Source organism: Carassius auratus, chromosome 5 (assembly GCF_003368295.1).
Source record: "Carassius auratus strain Wakin chromosome 5, ASM336829v1, whole genome shotgun sequence".
Taxonomy (NCBI): Eukaryota; Metazoa; Chordata; class Actinopteri; order Cypriniformes; family Cyprinidae; genus Carassius; species Carassius auratus.
The window spans coordinates 10,832,222-10,856,905 of record NC_039247.1 but is presented as its reverse complement, the minus strand read 5'-3'; the positions used below and the strand labels follow the sequence as shown (position 1 = coordinate 10,856,905).

The 24,684-nt window shown below is 37.7% G+C and overlaps 1 protein-coding gene across 1 annotated transcript in view; it reads right to left on the bottom strand.

Moving 5' to 3' along the window:
• Positions 1-24,684, bottom strand: part of LOC113074909 (multiple epidermal growth factor-like domains protein 9) — a 210,932-nt gene that overhangs the window by 19,937 nt on the left and 166,311 nt on the right. Inside the window, exon 3 of the mRNA XM_026247637.1 lies at positions 1,315-1,454. Within this exon, the coding sequence (XP_026103422.1) occupies positions 1,315-1,454 (140 nt within the window). The remainder of the gene's footprint in view (positions 1-1,314; positions 1,455-24,684) is intronic.

The window sequence follows — 24,684 nt, the reverse complement described above, 5'->3', positions numbered from 1 at the left end:
TTACGATCCCCTGTTGTTTAAAACGGTTTAGATAAAACCAGATGGAAAAACGAGGTATTTAAACCTATAAGCGCCAGCACAGGTCAAATTTACCCACTGTAAAGGCCTTTATGTACGCATTTTCGTGCTGCTTGTGTTTTAAACAGTACATTGCTTGGCAACGCCTTTCACTCACTGAATTAGCAGTTATCAGTTTCATAAATAAAGACAAAATAAGTAAAAGAAGGTGATTTATGAATGCTGAAGAAGAAGCACTAAATGCGATGAGCGACGGAGAGTCTGCCCTTATGAAAGGAAAATATATTTACCAATATATTTCTTAAAATATATTGTGATATATTGTAATATATTATTTTCCCTTTTTATTTTCTAATATTTTATATATTTGAATACATTTAATAATATATTGATGATACATATATTATATAATATATTGCAAAATATACAAATGATTGCCGCTTTCAATATATTGCAATATATTGGAAAAAATAAATATATATAAGAATATATGCCTAATATATTACATGATATTTTCCAATATACTGCAATATATTTTTGTTTCATAAGGGTGATGGTGGGGAGAAAGTAAAGCGTCCTGTCAGCTCAGCATCTGACGGCGATCACCATTTCATATTGAGACATATCCTAATGTTACTCATAATTGTTTTGTTTCGCCATTTCTATCGTTTATTGTTTGCTTCTATGTTGCTAGTTACTCTAATCTGCCAGTTTCCTATTGAAAGAAGAAAAATCTGATCTGATGTAATAAATAAAACCTTTCTCTCTCTCTTTTTTTTTAACCCAAAGTTTATTTGTGTTCTTCTTGTATTATTTAAATTATAAATGATATAACTAAACAAAATAATAATTAATTAGGTCAAGCTGTGCGCTTGTCATGGCATCATCCTATGCAATGTGGTGAATTATTAAAACCTCGTAAGCTATTCTAGTAATTTAAATAACATTGGTTATCTTAATATATTGATTAATGATATTGAATTATAATAACCTATAAAACCACCCAAATATTTATTTACTTCCTTCTAATTCTCGTTGTAAGTGCAGGCTTGTTCAGCTTAATACTGACCGTTATGAAAAGTGAATAGTGTAGCCTGCATAAAAAAGCCTTGAACATAAAACAACAGGACAAAAATATAGTTAATGACTAGACATAATCATTTCATGACCCTAGACACTTCTTTGTGAAGACAGTAGCATAATAAAGTGAATTAATAGGTTCTTTAGCCATTCTTCAAGGTTCTTAAGTTTCTAGAGATTGAGGTTCTTTATGTTGTGTGCATGTGGGTGGCTCACCTGACTGTGGGTGGCAGTAGCTGCTATGATTATTGCATTGGCAAGGTTGGCACCCTGTGCTGCTGAAGTTCGAGAAGCCTGGGCGGCAGTCATCACACTTGTCCCCGTGCACTCCAATCTTGCAGATGCACATGCCTGAACTGCCAGAAAAATACAGAGTAACAGTAATGGAGTTAGAAAGCACACTGGTTAATACAGAAGCATACATTATCCTTCAAAAGCCAGACACAGATAGGTTAAAACCTCTGTCCACATCAAACACCAGGTTTCCTCTGAACTGCCAGAATAGCTGATCCTTCCTATCCATCACAAGTTAATAGACCCGCTCTATGAAAGCTGAAGCAACATCTGTTAGAAATAATGCCGTTAAACTAAAGGCATAAAAACAATTTATCTTTGATAGAAATCCAAATTGATCAATTGATCAAATTCAGGCATAAAAAATATGAAATTACTAAGGTTTGTGGACAACAAATACCTAAACGTATTAGATTGCATTGGATTTAAAGGGGACCTATTATGCAAAATTCACTTTCACATGTTGCTTGGACATAAATGTGTGTTGGCAGTGTGTGTACATAACCACCCTTAAACCCTTAAAACTTCACACACACACTCTGGGGACATCAAAGACTTATGTTACATCTTGTGAAAAGGGGTTATAATAGGTCCCCTCTAACAGCAGGTAGGATACCCCAGAACTTTTCCTGCCCTGGTTTACATGAGAAATGATTATACACAGGTAGATTAGTCATTAGTGCCTGTGCGTGTAATAAAATCTCTTTGTACTGCTTAGAAGAGAAACAGAGCAAGGTAAATGCTCTACATGAGAAATTAAAGTGTAACAATATCAAACAACAATAAACAATATCAGAGCATTTAAAATGAAAAGGAACAGAAATTCCCAGAGATTAAAAAAAAATTCTGATTACACACTTCAGTCTTTTGTTAACCCACAACACGTCACTTGCTTACTGTGGCACCGACCCCCACCATCGTTTTGATTTTTTTATAGTAATAAAAATCATTTAGTACAGTAAAAGAACAGACACTAGAATTAAACACTGAACACGGCTGCTCAATGAAGCATGCCCAACGACAGCCGCATCACAGATCAGATTTCATTTATCCAGTGAGGAGAGTGAGTCCAGCTGACAGACAAGCGTGAGGTGAGACAGACAAGACAAAGGCTGATGATTTAGTTTCGTAACGAAATGCAAAAGCGCCTGTTTGGCAATATTTGGGATTTTGAAAAGCTTGTTGACTTTTGCCGTTTATCTAAGGTGATTTTAGAAGTTTCTTTAAACATTAGTTTCTTATTTAATTGGTTCCAAATTGCTGATTTTTACTTTATTTAAACTTTGTGTCATTTATTTACTTTATTTGACATCAAGGTTTATGCCGTCCCTCCAAGCTTTCTTATTCTTTTTGCTAATAAACGTTCTACTTTTCTTATTTATTTGGTTATATAGGTTATTATACATGTTTAATTAGTCTATTTCCAGTTTTGTATACCTATTTAAACTTCATTTAAGCTATCTGTTATTTTATATTATACAAAGCCTGCCCTATAGAATAGGGCATTTTTAGGGCCCGAGCACCGAGGTGCGAGGACCCTCTTGTATCTGCTTTGTTTTTTATTAGGGCCCGAGCACCGAAGGTGTGAGGACCCTATTGTATCTGCTTCGTTTATTATTATTATTATTATTATTATTATTACGGTGCCAAATGAATCGCCTTTTTGAAGGCCTAAACATACTCAAAAAGTGAGGAAAATTTGCACACACCTCCGAACTGGTGAAAATTTACGTCTGATATGGGTTTCAGAAGTGGGCGTGGCAAAATGGCTCGATAGCGCCACCTATACACGTTCAGCGGTGTGCGCCTGAAGCTACGTTTCACACACATGTATGAAAATCGGTACACACATGTAACACACCAAGACCTACGAAAAAGACTCTTGGAGCAAAATTCTAAACCCAACAGGAAGTCAGATATTTTTTATTTTATGACGAAATTTTTTGTCATTTTTGCCATTTCCATGCGTTGTATTTTAACGAACTCCTCCTAGAGATTAATTCAGATCAATACCAAATTTGGTATGCCTAATCTAAAGGCCTTTGCGATGTTAAATTGCGAAGATCTTGAGTTTTCGTTCAAGTTCGTGTCCGTGGCGGCCTGGCGAATTTCGATGATTCGCCATGAAAAATGAAGTTGCTATAACTCAGACATACAATGTCCAATCTGCCCCAAACTTCACATGTTTGATGAGACTCCCAAACTGAACAGATTGACATGCCCATATTCAGTTATAGTCATAGCGCCACCTATTGGCAACAGGAAGTGTCATATTTTACGTTGCGAAGAACTACTCCGAGAAATTTTATGACATCAATGTATTTTTTGTGGTCAGTCTAATCTAAAGGCCTGTGCGATGTTAAGTTGTGAAGATCTTGAGTTTTCGTTAAAGGGCGTGTCCATGGCGCCGCGACGAAGTTCGATGTCTCGCCATGGGAATAAAAGATGTTATAACTCAGGCATAAAATGTCCGATCTTCCCCAAACTTCACATGTGTGATAAGAGTCCTGGCCTGAACAGATCTGCAGGCCAATATTCCACCGGGTGTGGCAGAATGGCTCTATAGCGCCACCTATACACTTTCAAAGGAGTGCGCCTCGAGCTATGTTTCACGTACATGTACAAAAATTGGTACACACACGTAACACTCCAATACCTACAAAAAAGTCTCTTGGTATGAAATCCAAATCCCAACAGGAAGTCGGTTATTTTGAATTTTCACTTCAAAATTGGTGGTGTTTTTGCCATTTTCAGGGGTTGTACTTTAACAAACTCCTCCTAGAGATTTATTCAGATCAACACCAAACTTGGTCAGTGTAATCTAAAGCCCTTTGGGATAATAAATTGCGAAGGACTTGAGGTTTCGTTAAAGGGCGGGTCCATGGCGGCCTGACAAATTTCGATGTTTCGCCATGAAAAAGAAAGTTGCTGTAACTCAGACATACAATGTCCAATCTGACCCAAACTTCACATGTTGGATAAGACTCTTGACCTGAACAGATCTACATGCCAATATTCAATTATAGTCATAGCGCCACCTATTGGCAAAAGGAAGTTACATATTTTACCCTGCGACAAACTACTCTTAGAAATTTTATGACATCAATGTCTTTTTTGTGGTCAGTCTAATCTAAAGACCTGTGTGATGTTTAGTTGTGAAGATGTTGAGTTTTTGTTAAAAGGTGTGTCCATGGCACCGTGATGAAGTTCGATGTCTCGCCATGTGAATAAAAGATGTTATAACTCAGGCATAAAATGTCCGATCTTGCCCAAACTTCACTTGTGTGATAAGGGTCCTGGCCTAAACAGATCTGGAGGCCAATATTCCATCGAGTGTGACAAAATGGCTCGATAGCGCCACCTATACACTTTCAACGGAGTGCGTATACACTTTAAACGGAGTGCGCCTCGAGCTGTGTTTCACGTACATGTACAGAAATCGGTACACACATGTAACACACCAATATCTACGAAAAAGTCTCTTGGTACGAAATCCGAATCCCAACAGGAAGTCAGCTATTTAGAATTTTCTCTGCAAAATTAGTGTTGTTTTTGCCATTTTCAGGGGTTGGACTTTAACGAACTCCTCCTAGAGATTTATTCAGATCAACACCAAACTTGGTCAGTGCAATCTAAAGCCTTTTGCGATCTTAAATTGCGAAGATCTTGAGGTTTCGTTAAAGGGCGTGTCCATGGCGGCCTGACAAATTTCGATGTTTCGCCATGAAATAGGATGTTGTTGTAACTCAGGCATAAAATGTCCAATCCTCCCCAAACCTCACATGTTCGACAAAAGTCCTGCCCTGAACACATCTGAAGGCCAATATTCCATTATAATGATAGCGCCACCTGCTGGCAACAGGAAGATTGGCACATATATGGAATAAACATTGATATATTCTACTTATATTTATGAGTTTCAACGCATATTTCTCACCGTTCACCTATTAACTAAAGCCACTCGCTGCCGGTGAGCCCGGGTGCGAGGGCCCGTTCATCGCTGCTTGCAGCTTTAATTAGGGCCCGAGCACCGAGGTGCGAGGACCCTCTTGTATCTGCTTTGTTTTTAGGGCCCGAGCACCGATGGTGTGAGGACCCTCTTGGAATTGCTCCGTTTATTATTATTATTATTATTATTATTATTATTAGGGCTCAAGCCTGGAGGGCGAGAGCCCTATTGTTTTCCTTAGGATTATTTGTTATTATTATTATTATTTATTCTTCTAATTTTTTTCCAAGGTTTCGGGGGCTTTTGGGGTCCTTAACATGCTTAAAAAGTCTTGAAAATTGGCACACACATTGGAACCTGCGGCCATTAGGGCCGGGCAGAGACTGATACACGGGCGTGGCACAGGGGCTCTACAGCGCCCCCTGGAATACTGAGGGCCATATATCATACATACTTGCACGTAGACACACGAAACTCGGTACACATGTAGATCTCATCAAACCAAACAACTTTCGTACTGCATGTCATAGGCTCCGCCCAACAGGAAGTTGGCTATTTTGGGTTTAGTAATCATATTTTTCGTCAAAGTTGTGGGGGCTTTTGGGGTCCTTAACATACTCAAAAACTCTTGAAAATTTGCACACACTTTGGAATCTGTGGCCTTTAGGAGCCTGCAGAAGCTGGGACCCGGGCGTGGCACAGGGGCTCTACGGCGCCCCCTGGATCACAGTCAGAAATGTTGATGTATAGCTCACACATACTTGCCAATATTCATATGAAACTCAGTACACATATAGATCTCATTGTGCCGAACAACTTTCATATTGAATATCATAGGCTCCGCCCAACAGGAAGTCAGCTATTTAGAGTTATGTAAAAAGCACATGCTCTGGAATTTGAAATACTTGTCATAGGTTTTTTACTCGATTGCCGCCAAACTCGGTCAACATGATCTCAAGACATTGGGGATGAAAAATTGCCAGGGGATTTTTGATATCTCGAACGGTTTGCTCGTGGCGAGGCGTTGAATTTATGGCGAGAATTGAGAAACAGGAAGTGTCTAATACCATCCACATACATTTCCTAATTTTAATCAAACTTCATCAGATTATTCATTGTATGATGTCGATCGCATATATGTGACTATTAGGAGTCAAAGTTATAGCGCCACCAACTGGCAGCAGGAAGTGTGTCATTTTCAAAATGCTTTGAATTCAGCATCTTATTTTTACTCGATTTGCTTCAAACTTCATCAGAATAATTTTAAAACACAGCCGATATAAATCTGCAAGGGGGATATTGATATCTAAAAATATTGTTGCCGTGGCAACATGTCAAACTGGAATACTTCTCAGGTGATTTTGAGGCATATAACATGCTTAGAATTTCATCAAACTCAGAACACATATCAGTATTAGTGACAGCTAGACACTGGCACAATTTCATAAGAGGGCGTGGAAGAGGCACTCTATAGCGCCACCTTTTGTCAAAAGTGGGGGGGTTAGTTTTAGCTACAGACACCAAACTCAGTACAAAAATTGTTCTTATCAAGATGGACAACTTTCTAATTCACAGTCATCAGCTACGACCAACAGGAAGTCGGCTATTTTGATTTGAATGTGGATTGTTTTTTACATTTAGCTGTGAATTAATGCATACTGCTCAGAGGAGAGTAACACTATACACACCAAACTTTGTCTACATGTTGAAAAAACATTGAGGAACTTAAATTGTGAACGGGTTTTGGATAGCTTGGATGGTTTTGTCGTGGTGATTTTTTTAAATGACAGTAAAGATGGAATTATTAATTTTCCTGCATTTTTAAATTCCAAACACTTCAAAACCTTTTTTCAAACAGAAAAAAAGTTATTCTGAGTAAATATGCATAGTTTCATGACTTTACAACACTGTATGGATAACAGAAAATTTAAAAAAAACTGTCCGACATCTCATCTCACTCTGTCCATCTGTTTGACTGTGTGTGCTTAGACTTACATTGTCTGAGAGAAAATGCGCCCCTACAGGTGCAATTACCGGACTAAAAAAGGGAGGAGACTGTCTTTTGGTTTCACTTTTAAATCGGTTAAAATACAAATAAATACTTGGATTTAATTCACACTGACAAGCTAAACCAACATATATGATTATTATCAGGTCAGGGCTCATTAATAATTGATATGTGCTCAGTGATACGTGAGAAACACGAGAGATGAATCACTGCTCTGAGCAGGAGCGTGTGGAATGATGAGCTCAGAAAAAACGAGTTTATTCTTGTTTTATAGCTATTAAAAATAAAGTATTGCAGCGATATCACGCAATTCACCAATTAGAGCACACCAAGAGCTAAATTAAGATGTTTTTGAACTGTTTGTGTGAAAATGAAATATTTGCAGCTGCCTATATGAAATCACTGCCTCTGATCAGCGCGCACAGTGTCACAAGTTCAAAACTAACAAATTTATTCTTGTTTAAGAGCTTTTTAAAATAAATTATTGCCATAAATGCACACAATACATCCATTATAACACAACACGAGCTAAATGCAGGTGTTTGTGACCCGTTTATGTGTGCAAGACTATTTGAAAGCGCGACTGGCAGAATAACATTGATCTCTCGAGCTGCAGGATTCGTCGTAAGAACGAACACATCACGGACAAGATTATTTCAAAATACATAATAGCTTGGCGAATATAAACGAAAACAGCCACGTGAACATAAACTGTTGAGAAATAAATCTGAAGTGGATCTACTGGATTTTAATATTAAGTGACCGCATATACCAGCTGCTTCTGTCTTTAATTTAATCTATATAAAAAATTAAACTCATTCATCTTGGCTGCTTTTTTAATGTGTGTACGTATTTAAACGCCTAAAAACCTAAAACATGCTCTATTATACTATTGTTAGCCATTTCTTTATCGTCCAATTTATCTGGTGTACACGCTTTTATTTTCATAATAAACTTGTTTGTTAGATTATACACAGTTACAGTGGTCTATAATAAATATTGACAGGTTTTATTCAAGCTGTTTAGAATGATAGCCATAGGCTAATTTTTTAAAATGTAAATCCAAAAAAAAAAAAAAAAAAAAAAAAAATTAAATAAAAAAAAAAAACATTGGAAAAGAATAACTTGTACTTTTTTATGCATTTTGTATAGTTTCATAGTTTATGCATTATAGTTATAAAAACAAACAAATTTAGCCACTCACATAGAAATCTTGGGCCTTATCCTTTTCTGACAGTTTTAGGGATTTTTAAAAATCCTAAAAAACCTTATTTGTGCTGCAAATAATAATTTCAAACTAATTTGATACTGACCTCTGACATCCTGTGACATGATGTTTATTTGAATTTACATAATCTCATGGATGTAACAGTAAATCTGTTCAGCTCACAGATCAAGACTAAGCTGTAATGCAAGCAGAACTTTCACAAATGCTTATAGGTCAATAAAATCATTACAAAACACTCACAAATCATTTAAGGGATTTGATAACACTGTAAAATAATATTTAATTTGTTAACATTAGCAAATGCATTGATAACACTTTATAATAACTGCACTCATTTGTAAATAGTCAGTCCATGCTTCATAAAGCCTTGTCCCAATATTAATAGTCAGTAGTAAGCAGTTTATAAATACAGCTATAAATAGCTTGTTCTTGGTTTATAAGCACATTTATTAAAAAGGAGAGTAAAGGGTCAGTTATCTTCCTATGAAAAATAAAAAAATTAAAATAAACAAACAACAACACAGATTGATACAGAACTCAGAAATGTTATTGTGGATTTATGATAAACTCAGCCTGTAAATGAATTCATTCTCCTCCAAGAAGACAAAAGTAGTTCACACCAAACTTTTTTAACATGAAGCCAATATACTGAAGATGTTAAATTTCGAATGGGTTTAGGATACCTTAAATGGTGTGGGCCATAGCGATTTATTAAAGTAACATAAAAAATACAATAGTTATTTTACTATATCTTCATAATTTTTTATATACCTAGAAATCATCATTTGAAGGAAGCACAGTAAGTTTCATAGCTTTATCATTTTCAAGAGCCAGCATAGAATTAAAACTATCATAACATATAAATCAAGCTTGCAATTCTTAGTACCAATAATGGCCACCAGATGGAGCTATAGGATCACTTTTAAATAATTATTGTAGAAACAAGTATGATTTAAATCATTTATAGAAATCTTTCAAAGAAAAATAATATTAATTTTATGCATTTTACTGATAAAATGACCCTCACTTAATTAGAATAAGAAGCTGAAGTATTGTGAACTGTATATTAAGAATAATTCTTTATAGGCCTTATGGACAGATACGTTTTGAGTGACTCTTGAAGGTTCAGCACCACATCCTTTTTTACCACTGTTTAAAGAATTTATCTTACAGTACAGGTGCGGATGAATTTTGAATGGCTTGAATGGTTTTGTCGTGGTGATTTTTTGAAATAACAGTAAAAAAGTAACCAGTAAATGTCTTTTATTTTTTTAAGTGCAGCTTCTAAACGCTTCAAAAAAATGTACACATAGAAGACAAGTCATTCTGAGGAAATATGCATGGTTTCATGACTATACAACACTATATGGATGATAGAAAATTAAAAAACTATCAAACATCTGATGTCACTCTGTCCCTCTGTCACTGTGGGTAATGTGTGTGTGTGTGTGTGTGTTGTGTGTGTGTGTGTGTGTGTGTGTGTGTGTGTGTTAAGTGAATTAGGTGTGAAACTATCAGGGAGCATTTAGTCTCCAGTGCCAACATTTTACAGAACTGCCACTTTCCTGGAGTCTCAGAATTACAATGTGTCAGGTTCTGAGAAATCAAAGATTCCAAAAAATGATTTAATTAGAATACCATGAAGTATTGTGAAAACTATATATTAAGACTTTATATATAGGCTTTATGAACAGATTAGAGTGACTTGTGAAGGACCAGCACCACCTCCTCTTGTCCGATGGTTTGAAGAATATATCTTCCAGAATCCGGGATTAAGATTTAGGAGCTCATTTTTATTCCACCTCCTTTCCTGAAAGTCTGTCTTGCAGAATTGACTAAAAATTAATCTTCACATTAATTCCTAATTATTTATCAACTATTTTTGTCAGTTCTTCTTGACCTGTTTTTTTTTCTTCTTCTTTTCTGACTTCATGACCCAGTCAGCATTTTTGTACAATGGTCAAGTCTTAACTTATCCATTTCTGTATTGCATTTGTGTTTGATATTTCTCATGGGTATTTCATAATTTTCGACTTTGAGTTTAAACAGTTTGAGTTAAAACTCTTTTTTAGCGCATTTCATCTGTAAAAGAAAACATGCCTAATGATTCTGCACACATGAATATAAGGAGTTTTTCTCTTCCAGCTTTCCTGGACTATTGTATAGCACTCATAAATGATTAAATAAAAAATAATGGTAGTTATTAAGATTGATATGGTTTGGAATTGGTAAAATGTGCTTGGAAAAAATCACAATAAAACAATGTTTTAATGTTTAAGTTTGGAATATTAACTGACATAAATGAATGCTATATAAATATTGTTCATGTTAACATAATGTTTATAAATGAAATCTTATTGTAAAGTGTTACTAAATATATATATATATATATATATATATATATATATATATATATATATTGTTCTGTGAATGTGATTTTAAAGTCTAGATGATTCGGATTAACCCTTTAACCGCCATATCATTTAAAACCTCACTGCCAGAGGGATATTGTGAATGCATGTGCCCACTGGACACAGTTTACCTGATGCCACCGGGGTGGTGATGGCATTGGTGGCTTGAGCCCGCCATCGCTGCTTGCAGCTATATTTATTATTATTTTTTTTTTCCAACGTTACGGGGGCTTTTGGGGTCCTTAACATGCTCGAAAACTCTTGAAAATTGGCACACACCTTGGAACCTGCGGCCATTAGGGCTGGGCAGAGACCGATACATGGGCGTGGCACAGGGGCTCTACAGCGCCCCCTGGAATACTGAGGGCCATATATCATACATACTTGCACGTAGACACACGAAACTCGGTACACATGTAGATCTCATCAAACCAAACAACTTTTGTACTGCATGTCATAGGCTCCGCCCAACAGGAAGTTGGTTATTTAGGGTTTAGTATTCATATTTTTCGTCAAAGTTGTGGGGGCTTTTGGGGTCCTTAACATACTCAAAAACTCTTGAAAATTTGCGCACAGTTTGGAATCTGTGGCCTTTAGGAGCCTGCAGAGGCTGGGACCCGGGCGTGGCACAGGGGCTCTACGGCGCCACCTGGATCACAGTCAGAAATGTTGATGTATAGCTCACACATACTCACACATATGCATATGAAACTCAGTACACATACAGATCTCATCGTGCCGAACAACTTTCGTATTGCATGTCATAGGCTCCGCCCAACAGGAAGTCAGCTATTTAGAGTTATGTAAAAAGCGCATGCTCTGGAATTTGAAATACTTGTCATAGGTTTTTTTGCCGAATGCCACCAAATTCGGTCAACATGATCTCAAGACATTGGGGATGAAAAATTGCCAGGGGATTTTTGATATTTCGAACGGTTTGCTCGTGGCGAGGTGTTGAAATTATGGCGAGAAATGAGAAACAGGAAGTGTCTAATACCATCCACATACATTTCCTGATTTTAATCAAACTTCATCAGATTATTCTTTGTATGATGTCAATCGCATATATGTGACTATTAGGAGTCAAAGTTATAGCGCCACCAACTGGCAGCAGGAAGTGTGTCATTTTCAAAATGCTTTGAATTCAGCATCTTATTATTACTCAATTTGCTTCAAACTTCATCAGAATAATGTTAAAACACAGCCGATATAAATCTGCTGGGGGGATATTGATATCTAAAAATATTGTTGCCGTGGCAACATGTTAAACTGGAATACTTCTCAGGTGATTTTGAGGCATATAACATGCTTAGAATTTCATCAAACTCAGAACACATATCAGTATTTGTGATAACTAGACACTGGCAAAAGTTCATAAGAGAGCGTGGAAGAGGCACTCTATAGCGCCACCTTTTGTCAAAAGTGGCGGGGTTAGTTTTAGCTACAGACACCAAACTCGGTACAAAAATTGTTCTCATCAAGACAGACAACTTTCTAATTCACAGTCATCAGCTACGATCAACAGGAAGTCAGCTATTTTGATTTGAATGTGGATTTTTTTTTACATTTAGCTGTGAATTAATGCATACTGCTTAGAGGAGAGTAACACTATACACACCAAACTTTGTCTACATGATGCCAAAACATTTTAAACAACTTAATTTGCCAATAGATTTTGGATAGCTTGAATGGTTTTGTCTCTGTGATTTTTTTAAATGACAGTAAAAAGGGAATTATTAATTGTTCTGCATTTTTAAATTCCAAACACTTCAAAACCTTTTTTCATACAGAAAAAAAGTAATTCTGAGTAAATATGGATAGTTTCACGACTTTACAACACTGTATGGATAACAGAAAATTAAAAAACTGTCAGACATCTCATCTCACTCTGTCCCTCTGTTTGAGTATGTGTGCTTCAGACTTCCATTGTCTGAGAGAAATTGCGCCCCTACAGGTGCAATTACCGGACTTTTACTTTCACTTTTAAATCGGTTAAAAATACAAATAAATACTTAGATTTAATTCACACTGACAAGCTACAACAACATATCTGATTATTACCGGTTCAGGGCTCATGGATAAATAATTTCTGGCCAGAGATACGTGAGAAATAGGAGAGATGAATCACCGCTGTGATCACAAGCGTCTGGAGTAAAGAGCTCAGAAAAAACGAATTTATTCCTGTTGTAAAGCTTTTAAAAATAAATTATTACAGCGATATCACACAATCAACCAATTAGAACACACCAAGAGCTAAATTCAGATGTTTTTTAACTGTTTGTGTGAAAATGAAATATTTGCGCTGCCTATCTGAAATCACTGCCTCCGATCAGCGCGTACAGTGTCGAACTCAAAACAAACGAATTTATTCTTGTTTAAGAGCTTTTTTAAATAAAATATTACCATGGGTTAATGCACACAATAAACCCATTGTAACACTACAAGAGCTAAATGCAGGTGTTTGTGACCCGTTTAAGTGTGCAAGACTATTTGAAAGCACGACTGGCAGAATAACATATCTCTCTCGAGCTGCAGGATTCTGCCTTTCGTCGTACGAACGAACACATCACGGACAAGATTATTTCAAAACACATAATAGCTTGGCGACTATAAACGAAAACAGCCACGTGAACATAAACTGTTGAGAAATAAATCTGAAGTGGATCTACTGGATTTGAATATTAAGTGACCTCATATACCAGCTGCTTCTGTCTTCAATTTTAATCTATATAAAAAATGAAATTCATTCATCTTGGCTGCTTTTTTAATGTGTGTACGTATTTATTTATTATTTTGCTCTAACAAGAATTAATCTATATTTAATTAAATCAATACATTTTATTTTACATTTGATTTGTCCATTTCTGCATCTAAACGCCTAAAAACATAAAACATGCTCTATTATACTATTGTTAGCAATTTCTTTATCGTCCAATTTATCTGGTGTACACTTTTATTTTCATAATAAACTCGTTTGTTAGATTATACACAGTTACAGTGGTCTATAATAAATATTAACAGGTTTTATTCAAGCTGTTGTACTTTTTTATACATTTTGTATAATTTCATAGAAATATGCATTATAGTTATAAAAACAAAAATAAATTTAGCCACTCACATAGAAATAGCTTAGGCCTTATCCTTTTTCTGACAGTTTTAGGGATTTTTAAAAATCCTAAAAAAAAACCTTATTTGTGCTGCAAATAATAATTTCAAACTCATTTGATACTGACCTATGACATCCTGTGACATTATATTTATTTTAACTTACATAATCTCATGGATGTAACAGTAAATCTGTTCAGCTCACAGATCAATACTAAGCTGTAATGCAAGCAGAACTTTCACAAATGCTTATGAGTCATTTAAGGATTTGATAACACTGTAAAATAATGTCTAATTTGTTAACATTAGCAAATGCATTGATAACACTTTATAATAACTGCACTCATTAGTAAATAGTCAGTTCATGCTTTATAAAGCCTTGTCCCAATATTAATAGTCAGTAGTAAGCAGTTTATAAATACAGCTATAAATAGCTTGTCCTTGGTTTATAAGCACATTTATTAAAAAAGAGAGTAAAGGGTCAGTTATCTTCCTATGAAAAATAAAAGAAAAAACTAAACAAACAACAACACAGATTTATACAGAACTCAGAAATGTTATTGTGGATTTATGATAAAATCAGCTTGTAAATTAATTCATACTCCTCCTCATACTACTCCATACTCCCTTTTCAACATGATGCCAATATACTGAGATGTTAAATTGTGAATGGGTTTAGGATAGCTTAAATGGTGTTGCCATAGAGATTTATTAAAGTAACATAAAAAAATACAATAGTTATTTTACTATATCTTTAAATTTTTTCATTCTAACTCTTCATAATTTTTCATATAAGTAGAAGTCCTCATTTGAAGGAAGCACAGTAAGTTTCATAGCTTTATCATTTTCAAGAGCCAGCATAAAATTAAAACTATCATAACTTAAAGTCTAGATGATTCGGATTAACCCTTTAACTGCCATATCCTTTAAAACCTCACTGCCAGAGGGATATTGTGAATGCATGTGCCCGCTGGGGACAGTTTACCTGATGCCACCGGGGTGGCGATGGCACTGGTGGCTTGAGCCCGCCATCGCTGCTTGCAGCTATATTTATTCTTATTCTTCCGCTTCTCCAAAATGAATCGCATTTTTGAGGGCTTAAAAATGCTCAAAAAGTCATGAAACTTTGCACACGCATAAAACCAGGTGAAAATTTTCGTCTGATATAGGATTCAGAAGAGGGTGTGGCAAAATGGCTCGACAGCGCCACCTATACCAAGAAAATCAACAGCCTTCGAGCTATGTTTCAGGTACATGCACGAAAATTGGCACACATATGTAACACACCAATACCTACAAAAACGACTCTTGGAGCAAAATTCTAAAACCAACAGGAAGTCGGTTATTTGTAATATTATGAGCAAATTTTGTGTAATTTTGGTCATTTCCATATGTTGTATTTTAACGAACTCCTCCTAGAGATTTCTTCAAATCAACACCAAATTTGGTATGCCTAATCTAAAGGCCTTTGCGATTTTAAATTGCGAAGATCTTGAGTTTTCGTTGAAGGGCGTGTCCGTGGCCGCCTGGCGAATTTCGATGATTCGCCATGAAAAATGAAGTTGCTATAACTCAAACATACAATGTCCAATCTGCCCCAAACTTCACATGTTTGATGAGACTCCAAACCTGAACAGATTGACATGCCCATATTCAGTTTTAGTCATAGCGCTGTAAGGGAAACAGGTCAATTTAGCTCAAAGGGAATCATTTAAGATTTTAAAGGGAATTTGAACAGAATCACTGTTTCACGGCTGTTCACGGAGACGCGCCTGCGGTTCAGTGAACGAGCCGTTTAACATCAAATCTGCGCTGGATACTAATATCCAAACTATAGTGAAAACACTATCAATTAGCACAGTAACAAGATCGGCAGTTTAAGACATTAACTTGTAAGCACAAAACACAAGATACTTCTCTTTTCAATATGAATAAGGCTTTATTAGATAAATCTAAGACATATAAACTAATCTAACATAAACGCACGCACACACACATTCACACAAGTTGCAGGAAGGTCAAAAGTTAGGGAAAGATGAGTTTAAGAGAATGGAAATATGGAATCCCAAGTTAACAGCAATACGTTAAATTGCATAAACATGAACAACCATCAATCACGTAATTAGCCCTTGCATTGAGTTCCTCAATGTGACTAAAATTATATTAGATACACCAGCACAACAAATATCTGGGGATACGTTGCCTTAGTTTCCTGTGAAAGGGACTCCCGTTGAAAGGGTATCCCGGTGTCGCTGATTGGCTGGAAGTTCAGTTGGCTGAAGTGACGTCTTGGGGAGCCCGTGCTTGGGCGTTGGCTGAAGCTGGAGTTGTGTGGCTGGTCGGAGTTCAAACGCGCAGACGAGGTCGACGTTACAAAACTTAACTCAGAACACGAAACTCTCAAACGGAAAAGAAAAGAAATAAAGTTTGACGAGACTAGGTTGTGTTCCTTCTCATTGTGGCATAAGTAGCAGCAGGCAGGCACGCTGGAACCGCGCTCGAAGAACCATGATGACTAACCACATGGCTAGATGCTACAAGCTAAAGCTAGGTAGCAAAGCTACAAGCTAAGAGCAGGCATGACTGATAGCACGAGCAAGGCTGGAACTAAAAGCCGACATGGCTAATAGCAGCAGGCAGACTAGAACTAAAAGCAGACTAAAAGCAAGGCATGACTAAAAGCTAAATTACATCGTGTCCAAAGTATTTAAAACTTCCTGTTGGCCACCCCTCAAATGTTGCCTTGACCAATCAGATATGTTCTTGGGGTGGGTATCATAAATCATTTGTTTATCTTACCAAGCATGTGGTTCTTGCCTCACAGGGTCTAATTTTGGACATGATTCCTATAACATGATTATGATATATTTTACAAATAAATGATTGTCAGGACAATATCAAGCAAGAAAATGCGATTATTTGAATACTAGACATGACTAGGTATTCTATAGTTATCAAAAGACATACACAATAAGTGATTATACATGATAGTCAAATGTGTGGGTTACACGTAAATGAATATGGAGTTAAGCAATGGAATGATTCATTCATAAGTCTTTTTTGAGTTCATTCTGGTCCATATATAATGTATAAAAAGGGTTTCTTTGCCATTCTCTGGCAAAGGACTTTTCTGTGAAGACAAAGGTTTAAAGCCCTTCCCCCTTAGGAATTTCAGTCTGGTTTCACTGGCTGGGGGGGAAGTCAATGCAAGTATTTAACTTGATCTCCTGGGTTTACATGTGATGTCCAGCGTTGCATTCCAATCACGAACAATAAATTTGACAATCTCTTCTTCGAATTAAAATTGTCAATAATTGTTCTATTGGTGTTAATGTTGAAAGCTGTTGTGTGAACAAGTTGGTTCCTGTGGCACTAGAACTGATTTATGACTTCCTGAGGAATTCAGCTCATGTTTCAATGCACACAGCTCTGATAGACTCTTGGATTTGTCTGATTTGACTCATTTCTGCTACATATATCCCCCTTTCGATCGGCGAGGTGTTTAGGTGAAGACATCGTCGATCGCTGGAGAAACAAAGGCAGAAGAAGCAGACAAACACAGCAAACAGCAAGACAACACCTCCATGACAGTTACTGTACTGGTGCGGGCATCAGGTTATTAAGGTACACGTGGTTAAGTTCAATTAGTCAAAGTAGTTTAGCACATTGAGGATAGTTTAGATGGTCTTGGAAATTGTTTTTATTTTGATTCATCAATCAAATTTGTGGTTAACTTTGTTTGGTTCTTCTAGGTTGTCTTACTTTACATGTTTACCATTAGTTTTCTAGTAATTTCATTTTCAATTCAATGAATTGACCTATCATGCATGGAGCTCTCTGGCTTCCATTCAGTTTAGAGTGGCTGGCGGATATTAGGTGTTGCGAGTCAATCCTAATATCAGACCTTCGACCCTCGCAGGGTGTCTAGGCGTTTCACCTACTCAGGAAAGAGGGGAAGGAGAAGGATAGGTAAAAGAAGAACAAAACAAAACAAGGCTGCTGTGGGTTTTCCTAGCATGTGTTACAACTACTATTGAGCTAGGATGTCAGGTGCAGCTAGTGTGTCGTGAACCTTAACTTAGTGTCAGGTGTTCTACCTATTGTGAGGATGGCTGCACGTTTCTTCATGTTGGGTATGTGTAACTTTGTTACGCTAAAAGTTGGATATTCTACCTGTGGGAAGAATATGTTTGTTGACTGTGTTATCAGTAGATGTGTTTACCTCTGGGTGTAGGTAATGTTGTGTATTACTGGTGTAGTGCATGTGTGGTCAGATCTGTTCAAGTCTGTGTTGTCTCCCCCTTTTTCTAGCATGTCACTTAAGACTGGCTCTCAGCATCCTTGGCTTGGATGAGGGCGTGTCCATGGTCTAATGAGGGGTCAGTCCAGCAAGGCAGGAAGTTCTTTAGCAGACAGTCGGAGGCAGTTTGGCATGGCTGTGTGAAGCTGAGTTGCAAAACTTGTCTCCTATGTTGCATTCTTCTTGTGATGCCTTCTGGCTGTAGCAGACTTTCTGACCTTCTGTGCTCTGGTGGTTGCTGTTGCACAGACAGGGAATTTGGAACTTGGAGTTGGAGTTCATTTGACAGTTTGTTAGTGACTGAGGTGATGTCCTTTAGTACCTCAGATTTTTCATCAACAGTTGGCCGTTAAAGACTTGTTCATTCTGGGTTGTTGTTGAACAGGTGCTTGTCATCTCTGATGTGGTGCACCAGGTGATCACCGGCCTTCCGTTCTGTCGCTGGTCACAGCGAGCATGACTCAACTTTGTGGTCATATGCATGTAAATTGTCTTGAAGGAACTCTCTTAGTTGTTCCATGACTTGTTCCGTGTCTTCTAATGGTAAGCGGTCATGTTCTTGTGCATACTCAGCACTGTGCATGTCTGAGTGGTGCTGAGGTGGGTTTTGTTGTCGCTTACCCACACGAGTTGCTCTTGGATGAGTCAGGTGATTACCTTTGGATATCTGGTTAGGTTTCCAGATGTTATCCTTTTGGTTTCTTGAGAAGCGTGGCTGGTCCCATGGATTTTTCCAGCAGTTGGGCTGAAAGCGGTCGTGGATATGGGCGTCACGTTCTCTGTGCTCTTGATGGAAGACTCTGGTGTTGTGATGCCACTGGGTGTCGTCCAGTGCAAGGCTTGAGTCTTTGTTGACAGAGTTCAAGAGTGTGGATGTTTTGTTACCTTTCTTTGAGGCCAACTTCTGCTTGTTATAGGCCTTCTGTGTTAGGTCACGCAACTGTTGGATGGTCATGGAGTTCGGACAGGCCATGACACCTAGATGGTGACTGACTCCAGGGTGCAGATTCTTTAGGAAGAGGGTTTTGAAGTTCACATCCTCTTCAAGGTCAGAGTTGTTGTGTGCACCAAAGTAGGATTGTCGGAGTCGGTTGTAGTAAGCTTGTGGAGTCTCTTGACGACCTTGTTTGGTTTCCAAGGCAGTTAACAGTCCATGTTCAGACTCTGGGTCTGTAAACTCTTTAATCAGGACCTCACGAAGTCGCTGGTAGTTTGACTTGGTTTGACTGGGCTGTCGATCTAGAAAGTTTCGTACCTCGGAACTGGACGTGGCTCTAAGGAGGTATAACCAGTCTCTGTCAGTCACATGAGGTCTCACTTCCAGGTGAAATTCGATATCTCGCAGGTAAGCTTGGATGTCGGGGCTCTCTGTGGAGTTCGGGTTGAACCTGCTGATGTTTTTAGACAGCTTGTTGAGGTCTTTGATTGTCATCCCGTGTGCAGCTTCAAGGCCTTGGACGGGAGGTTTTCTTTCGTTGGCAGGAAAGGGTTGTATGGCGAAGGCAGGTGAGGTTTTGGGTTGTGGCCCTTCGCTCCTTTCGTCATATGCCAGTTCTTGGACGTGGGACTCTGCTCTGCAGAGCAGTGATGAGGTTAAGAGATGTTTCTCTTTCCTTGGCTCTAGTTTGTGCTTGTAAGCATTTTGGAGTTCTATTCTGACCAGGTAGAGCTCATCGTTGGTATCATCTAGTTGTTGGGTCAGATTGTCCATTTCAGTTCTGTACCTTTCAAGGTGGTCTTTCAAAGCACTGATTTCAGAATTCTTGTTTCTGATGTCTATCTTGGCTTTCTCCAGTAGCTGTTCGGCATACTGGAGTCTGTTTACCAGGTCTTTCTGAGCAGCCGTTGCATGTTGCTGGTCGAGCTGAGCTGCTGCCAGGGCTGCTTGGAGCTTCATAACTTGTTCTGTTGTATCCTGCTCCCTCTCGCTGGGTGCTTTGAGTTGATCTGGAACTTTCACTTCCAGCTTGTCTATGCGATGTTGAGCACGTGTCAGCTCCTTTTGAAGGTGGGTGATGTGCTTGTCGCTCAGTTTCAGCTGGATTGTGAAGGCATAGCTTAGTGAGCTCGTGATCTTGACTAGCTCCTCGTGGTTGTTGTTCTGGCTTGAATCTTGTGTCAGGAATCTTCTCAGGATTAGGATTATTATTAAAAATAATAACAGTTCAAATGTCTTTGGAGTGAGGCTGTCTGTTATGCCTCTCAGCCAAAAGTTCACATCTTCCCCATGGGAAATGGGGTCTGCAGTCTGCGGCATGTTGGCACGCTAGGGAGAAGAGAGACTGACACAGATCTGTGTGGAGTAAAAGCCTATGTGTGGTGGGACAACTAAGTGTTGTATCAGTGATTGTGAACCACTAGTGAAATGTGGTGATGACTGTGTTGGTCTCAGGGTGTCTAAGTAGACTAGAGATGCGAAGACTTTGTCACTCTAATGAGGAAGAGGAAAAGAGAGACAGAGGTGAAAAACAAATTCAAATGACAAGCAAAATTTATGTTTTTCAAATGAGGAAAATTATTTTTTCAATTAAATGTTATCAAAAACATAAACAATATTATTATATTTCTTGCTTTGGACAAAATAATACAATAATAATTCTGATATCTCTTTTCTTAGTCTGACAGGATTGACACCGTACACCTTTCAGTTGGACCGCTCACCAGGGAGTCAGCGAGGCGACAGTTGCTCAACACGTATCTCTATTAAATTGATCTCAATGTTGCATGAGATGCTAAAACTTGGATTGCGTTTCCAAATGTAGGGAGGTTAGGAAGAACAAATGAGAGGATGATTACAATCAAATTCATAAGGATGATTCGTCGTCTTTGGCACGATTGTGTATTTACTTCACTTAGAATTGATTGATGGTTCTTACATGTCCTACAAATGTAAAAAGAGAAGAGGAAAGTAAAGGAGAGAGAGGACGGAGATGGTAAGTCTCAGTAGCGGTTATCTCAACTACAAGGAGAGCGTTGTGTTAGTTGCTGCACAACTAATCAAACAAAATAAACTTTAAGTGAAAGAGGGTTGTCTTTCTAATTTATTTGAACTCGTAGTGAGGGATAACAATGTCTCCTTTTAAGGCTCAGGTTTGTCGTTCCCAGGCTAGGATACACAAAGTAAAGAAATGGTAAGAAAAAGTAAAATAAAAAAATTAATAAATGGGCAAAATATGCAAAAATGAAATTAAAAAGAGGAAATTAATAAGTAAAACAATAGTGGTTAAGTGTATAACCAAAATAGGAAGAGGGGTAAAACGCATTCAAATAAGTAAAGGTCTGAATAGCATATATTCAGATGGGTAATAAATAAATTAGGAAGAATAAGTTTACTTAACTTCCAAAGTTCAAGGCTTATTCATTCCTAAAATAATTAAGACCAAAAGAGAATACTAGAAATAAAAGATCATATGAAATGATCTGAGAGGGAAATTTTAAATGATTCAAAATAAATTTAATGTTTCAATTAAATTTCAATTTGACAATTAATAATTGTGAGTCAGTATTTCCCTTTCTAGTAAAATGAAAATAAGTGGTCTAGTGAGAAAACAGAGCGATAAAAAGAAAGAGACTAACAAGTGTTAGTTAAGATGTTTAAAATGGTTAAATCACGTCAGCGTTGCCCAAACACACATTATTCTACCACTGGATGGTAATGCTAACGGCTAACCTTTGAGGCTAGTGGCTTTAGTATAGACTTCAATGTAAATGCAATGGTTTCGTTAGCTTAGCGACACCGTGGAGTCTGTGCGCTGCGCGTGCACAGTTCAGAGTTGCTCCGGAAGTACGTTAAGGCTTCCGGGTCACGGTCGTCACTATGGCAACCAAAACACATTCTAGTGGATTAGTACATGAATCGTTGCATTGTTGCAAATACAGTTAAGCATGTTACATGAAATGTCGGCTCATTTCAACACTGTACAAATAACAACACCGCCTTTCAGTTGGTTTTGCGATGTGGCACTTAAACTCTCAGTTTGTATAGAGTTAAATTTATCTTAATTCAAATAGCAGCTTCCTGCTGTAGTTAAGGGAACACAGTTATATCAATCTCAGCAATTTGAATCTCCGTGCCAGTTTTTCTGGACACAAACATAAAAGTTTTCCTTCGCTGTTGGTACACAGTTAAAATTTACTTGATCAAGCTTTTAAAACACTCCCATTCAAATTACTCTCGGACACACGCAGTTACGCGAGATTGCATTCACTTTGTGAACGGATACAAATGGGCAAACATTGTTCTCTAATGTTTAACGTTAACGTAGGGGAGTTGTATATCAAAATTGATTCGGCAGTGGAACACGCACTGGCAATCAAACTATATGAAATATGAATACGGGGACTTTGATAAATAGATTGAGGAACCCGCTCAAAACTATTCTTTATTCACCGATTTATATCCCTTTTGAAACACTAACAGTTTAGCTCCGTTCAGCAAACAGTGACTGAGATAGCGTTTGAGACACTGGAACACGCAGTGAAATCAAATCAGCTATAAAACAAGGCATTACACAAATGAGGAACACGCTCAATTTCTACCTTATTGTACGATCTCAGATGTTTACTTTTAAGTTCACTTACTGCTGTTAACAAAGGGGAGACGGACTCGAGTTAAAGTCTCCTCTAGCTCCTTTCATTCAAGCGGGAGGGCGCGCGCTGCTTACGTCACGCTCTCAAACACACACGTCTCGCAAGCTTCTCATCTTTCATTCCTTTAGCAAAATCAAAGATTAAATAACTTGGTTTATGCTCACAATTTAGATTAAACTGCCCGCATTCTCCACCATAATAAATGTAAGGGAAACAGGTCAATTTAGCTCAAAGGGAATCATTTAAGATTTTAAAGGGAATTTGAACAGAATCACTGTTTCACGGCTGTTCACGGAGACGCGCCTGCGGTTCAGTGAACGAGCCGTTTAACATCAAATCTGCGCTGGATACTAATATCCAAACTATAGTGAAAACACTATCAATTAGCACAGTAACAAGATCGGCAGTTTAAGACATTAACTTGTAAGCACAAAACACAAGATACTTCTCTTTTCAATATGAATAAGGCTTTATTAGATAAATCTAAGACATATAAACTAATCTAACATAAACGCACGCACACACACATTCACACAAGTTGCAGGAAGGTCAAAAGTTAGGGAAAGATGAGTTTAAGAGAATGGAAATATGGAATCCCAAGTTAACAGCAATACGTTAAATTGCATAAACATGAACAACCATCAATCACGTAATTAGCGCTCGCATTGAGTTCCTCAATGTGACTAAAATTATATTAGATACACCAGCACAACAAATATCTGGGGATACGTTGCCTTAGTTCCTGTGAAAGGGACTCCCGTTGAAAGGGTATCCCGGTGTCGCTGATTGGCTGGAAGTTCAGTTGGCTGAAGTGACGTCTTGGGAGCCCGTGCTTGGGCGTTGGCTGAAGCTGGAGTGTGTGGCTGGTCGGAGTTCAAACGCGCAGACGAGGTCGACGTTACAAAACTTAACTCAGAACACGAAACTCTCAACGGAAAAGAAAAGAAATAAAGTTTGACGAGACTAGGTTGTGTTCCTTCTCATTGTGGCATAAGTAGCAGCAGGCAGGCACGCTGGAACCGCGCTCAAAGAACAATGATGACTAACCGCATGGCTAGATGCTACAAGCTAAAGCTAGGTAGCAAAGCTACAAGCTAAGAGCAGGCATGACTGATAGCACGAGCAAGGCTGAACTAAAAGCCGACATGGCTAATAGCAAAGCAGGCAGACTAAATAGCAAAGCAGACTAAAAGCAAAAGGCATGACTAAAAGCTAAATTACATCGTGTCCAAAGTATTTAAACTTCCTTGTTGGCCACCCTCAAATGTTGCCTTGACCAATCAGATATGTTCTTGGGGTGGGTATCATAAATCATTGTTTATCTTACCAAGCATGTGGTTCTTGCCTCACAGGGTCTAATTTTGGACATGATTCCTATAACATGATTATGATATATTTTACAAAATAAATGATTGTCAGGACAATATCAAGCAAGAAAATGCGATTATTTGAATACTAGACATGACTAGGTATCCTATAGTTATCAAAAGACATACACAATAAGTGATTATACATGATAGTCAAATGTGTGGGTTACACGTAAATGAATATGGAGTTAAGCAATGGAATGATTCATTCATAAGTCTTTTTTGAGTTCATTCTGGTCCATATATAATGTATAAAAAGGGTTTCTTTGCCATTCTCTGGCAAAGGACTTTTCTGTGAAGACAAAGGTTTAAAGCCCTTCCCCCTTAGGAATTT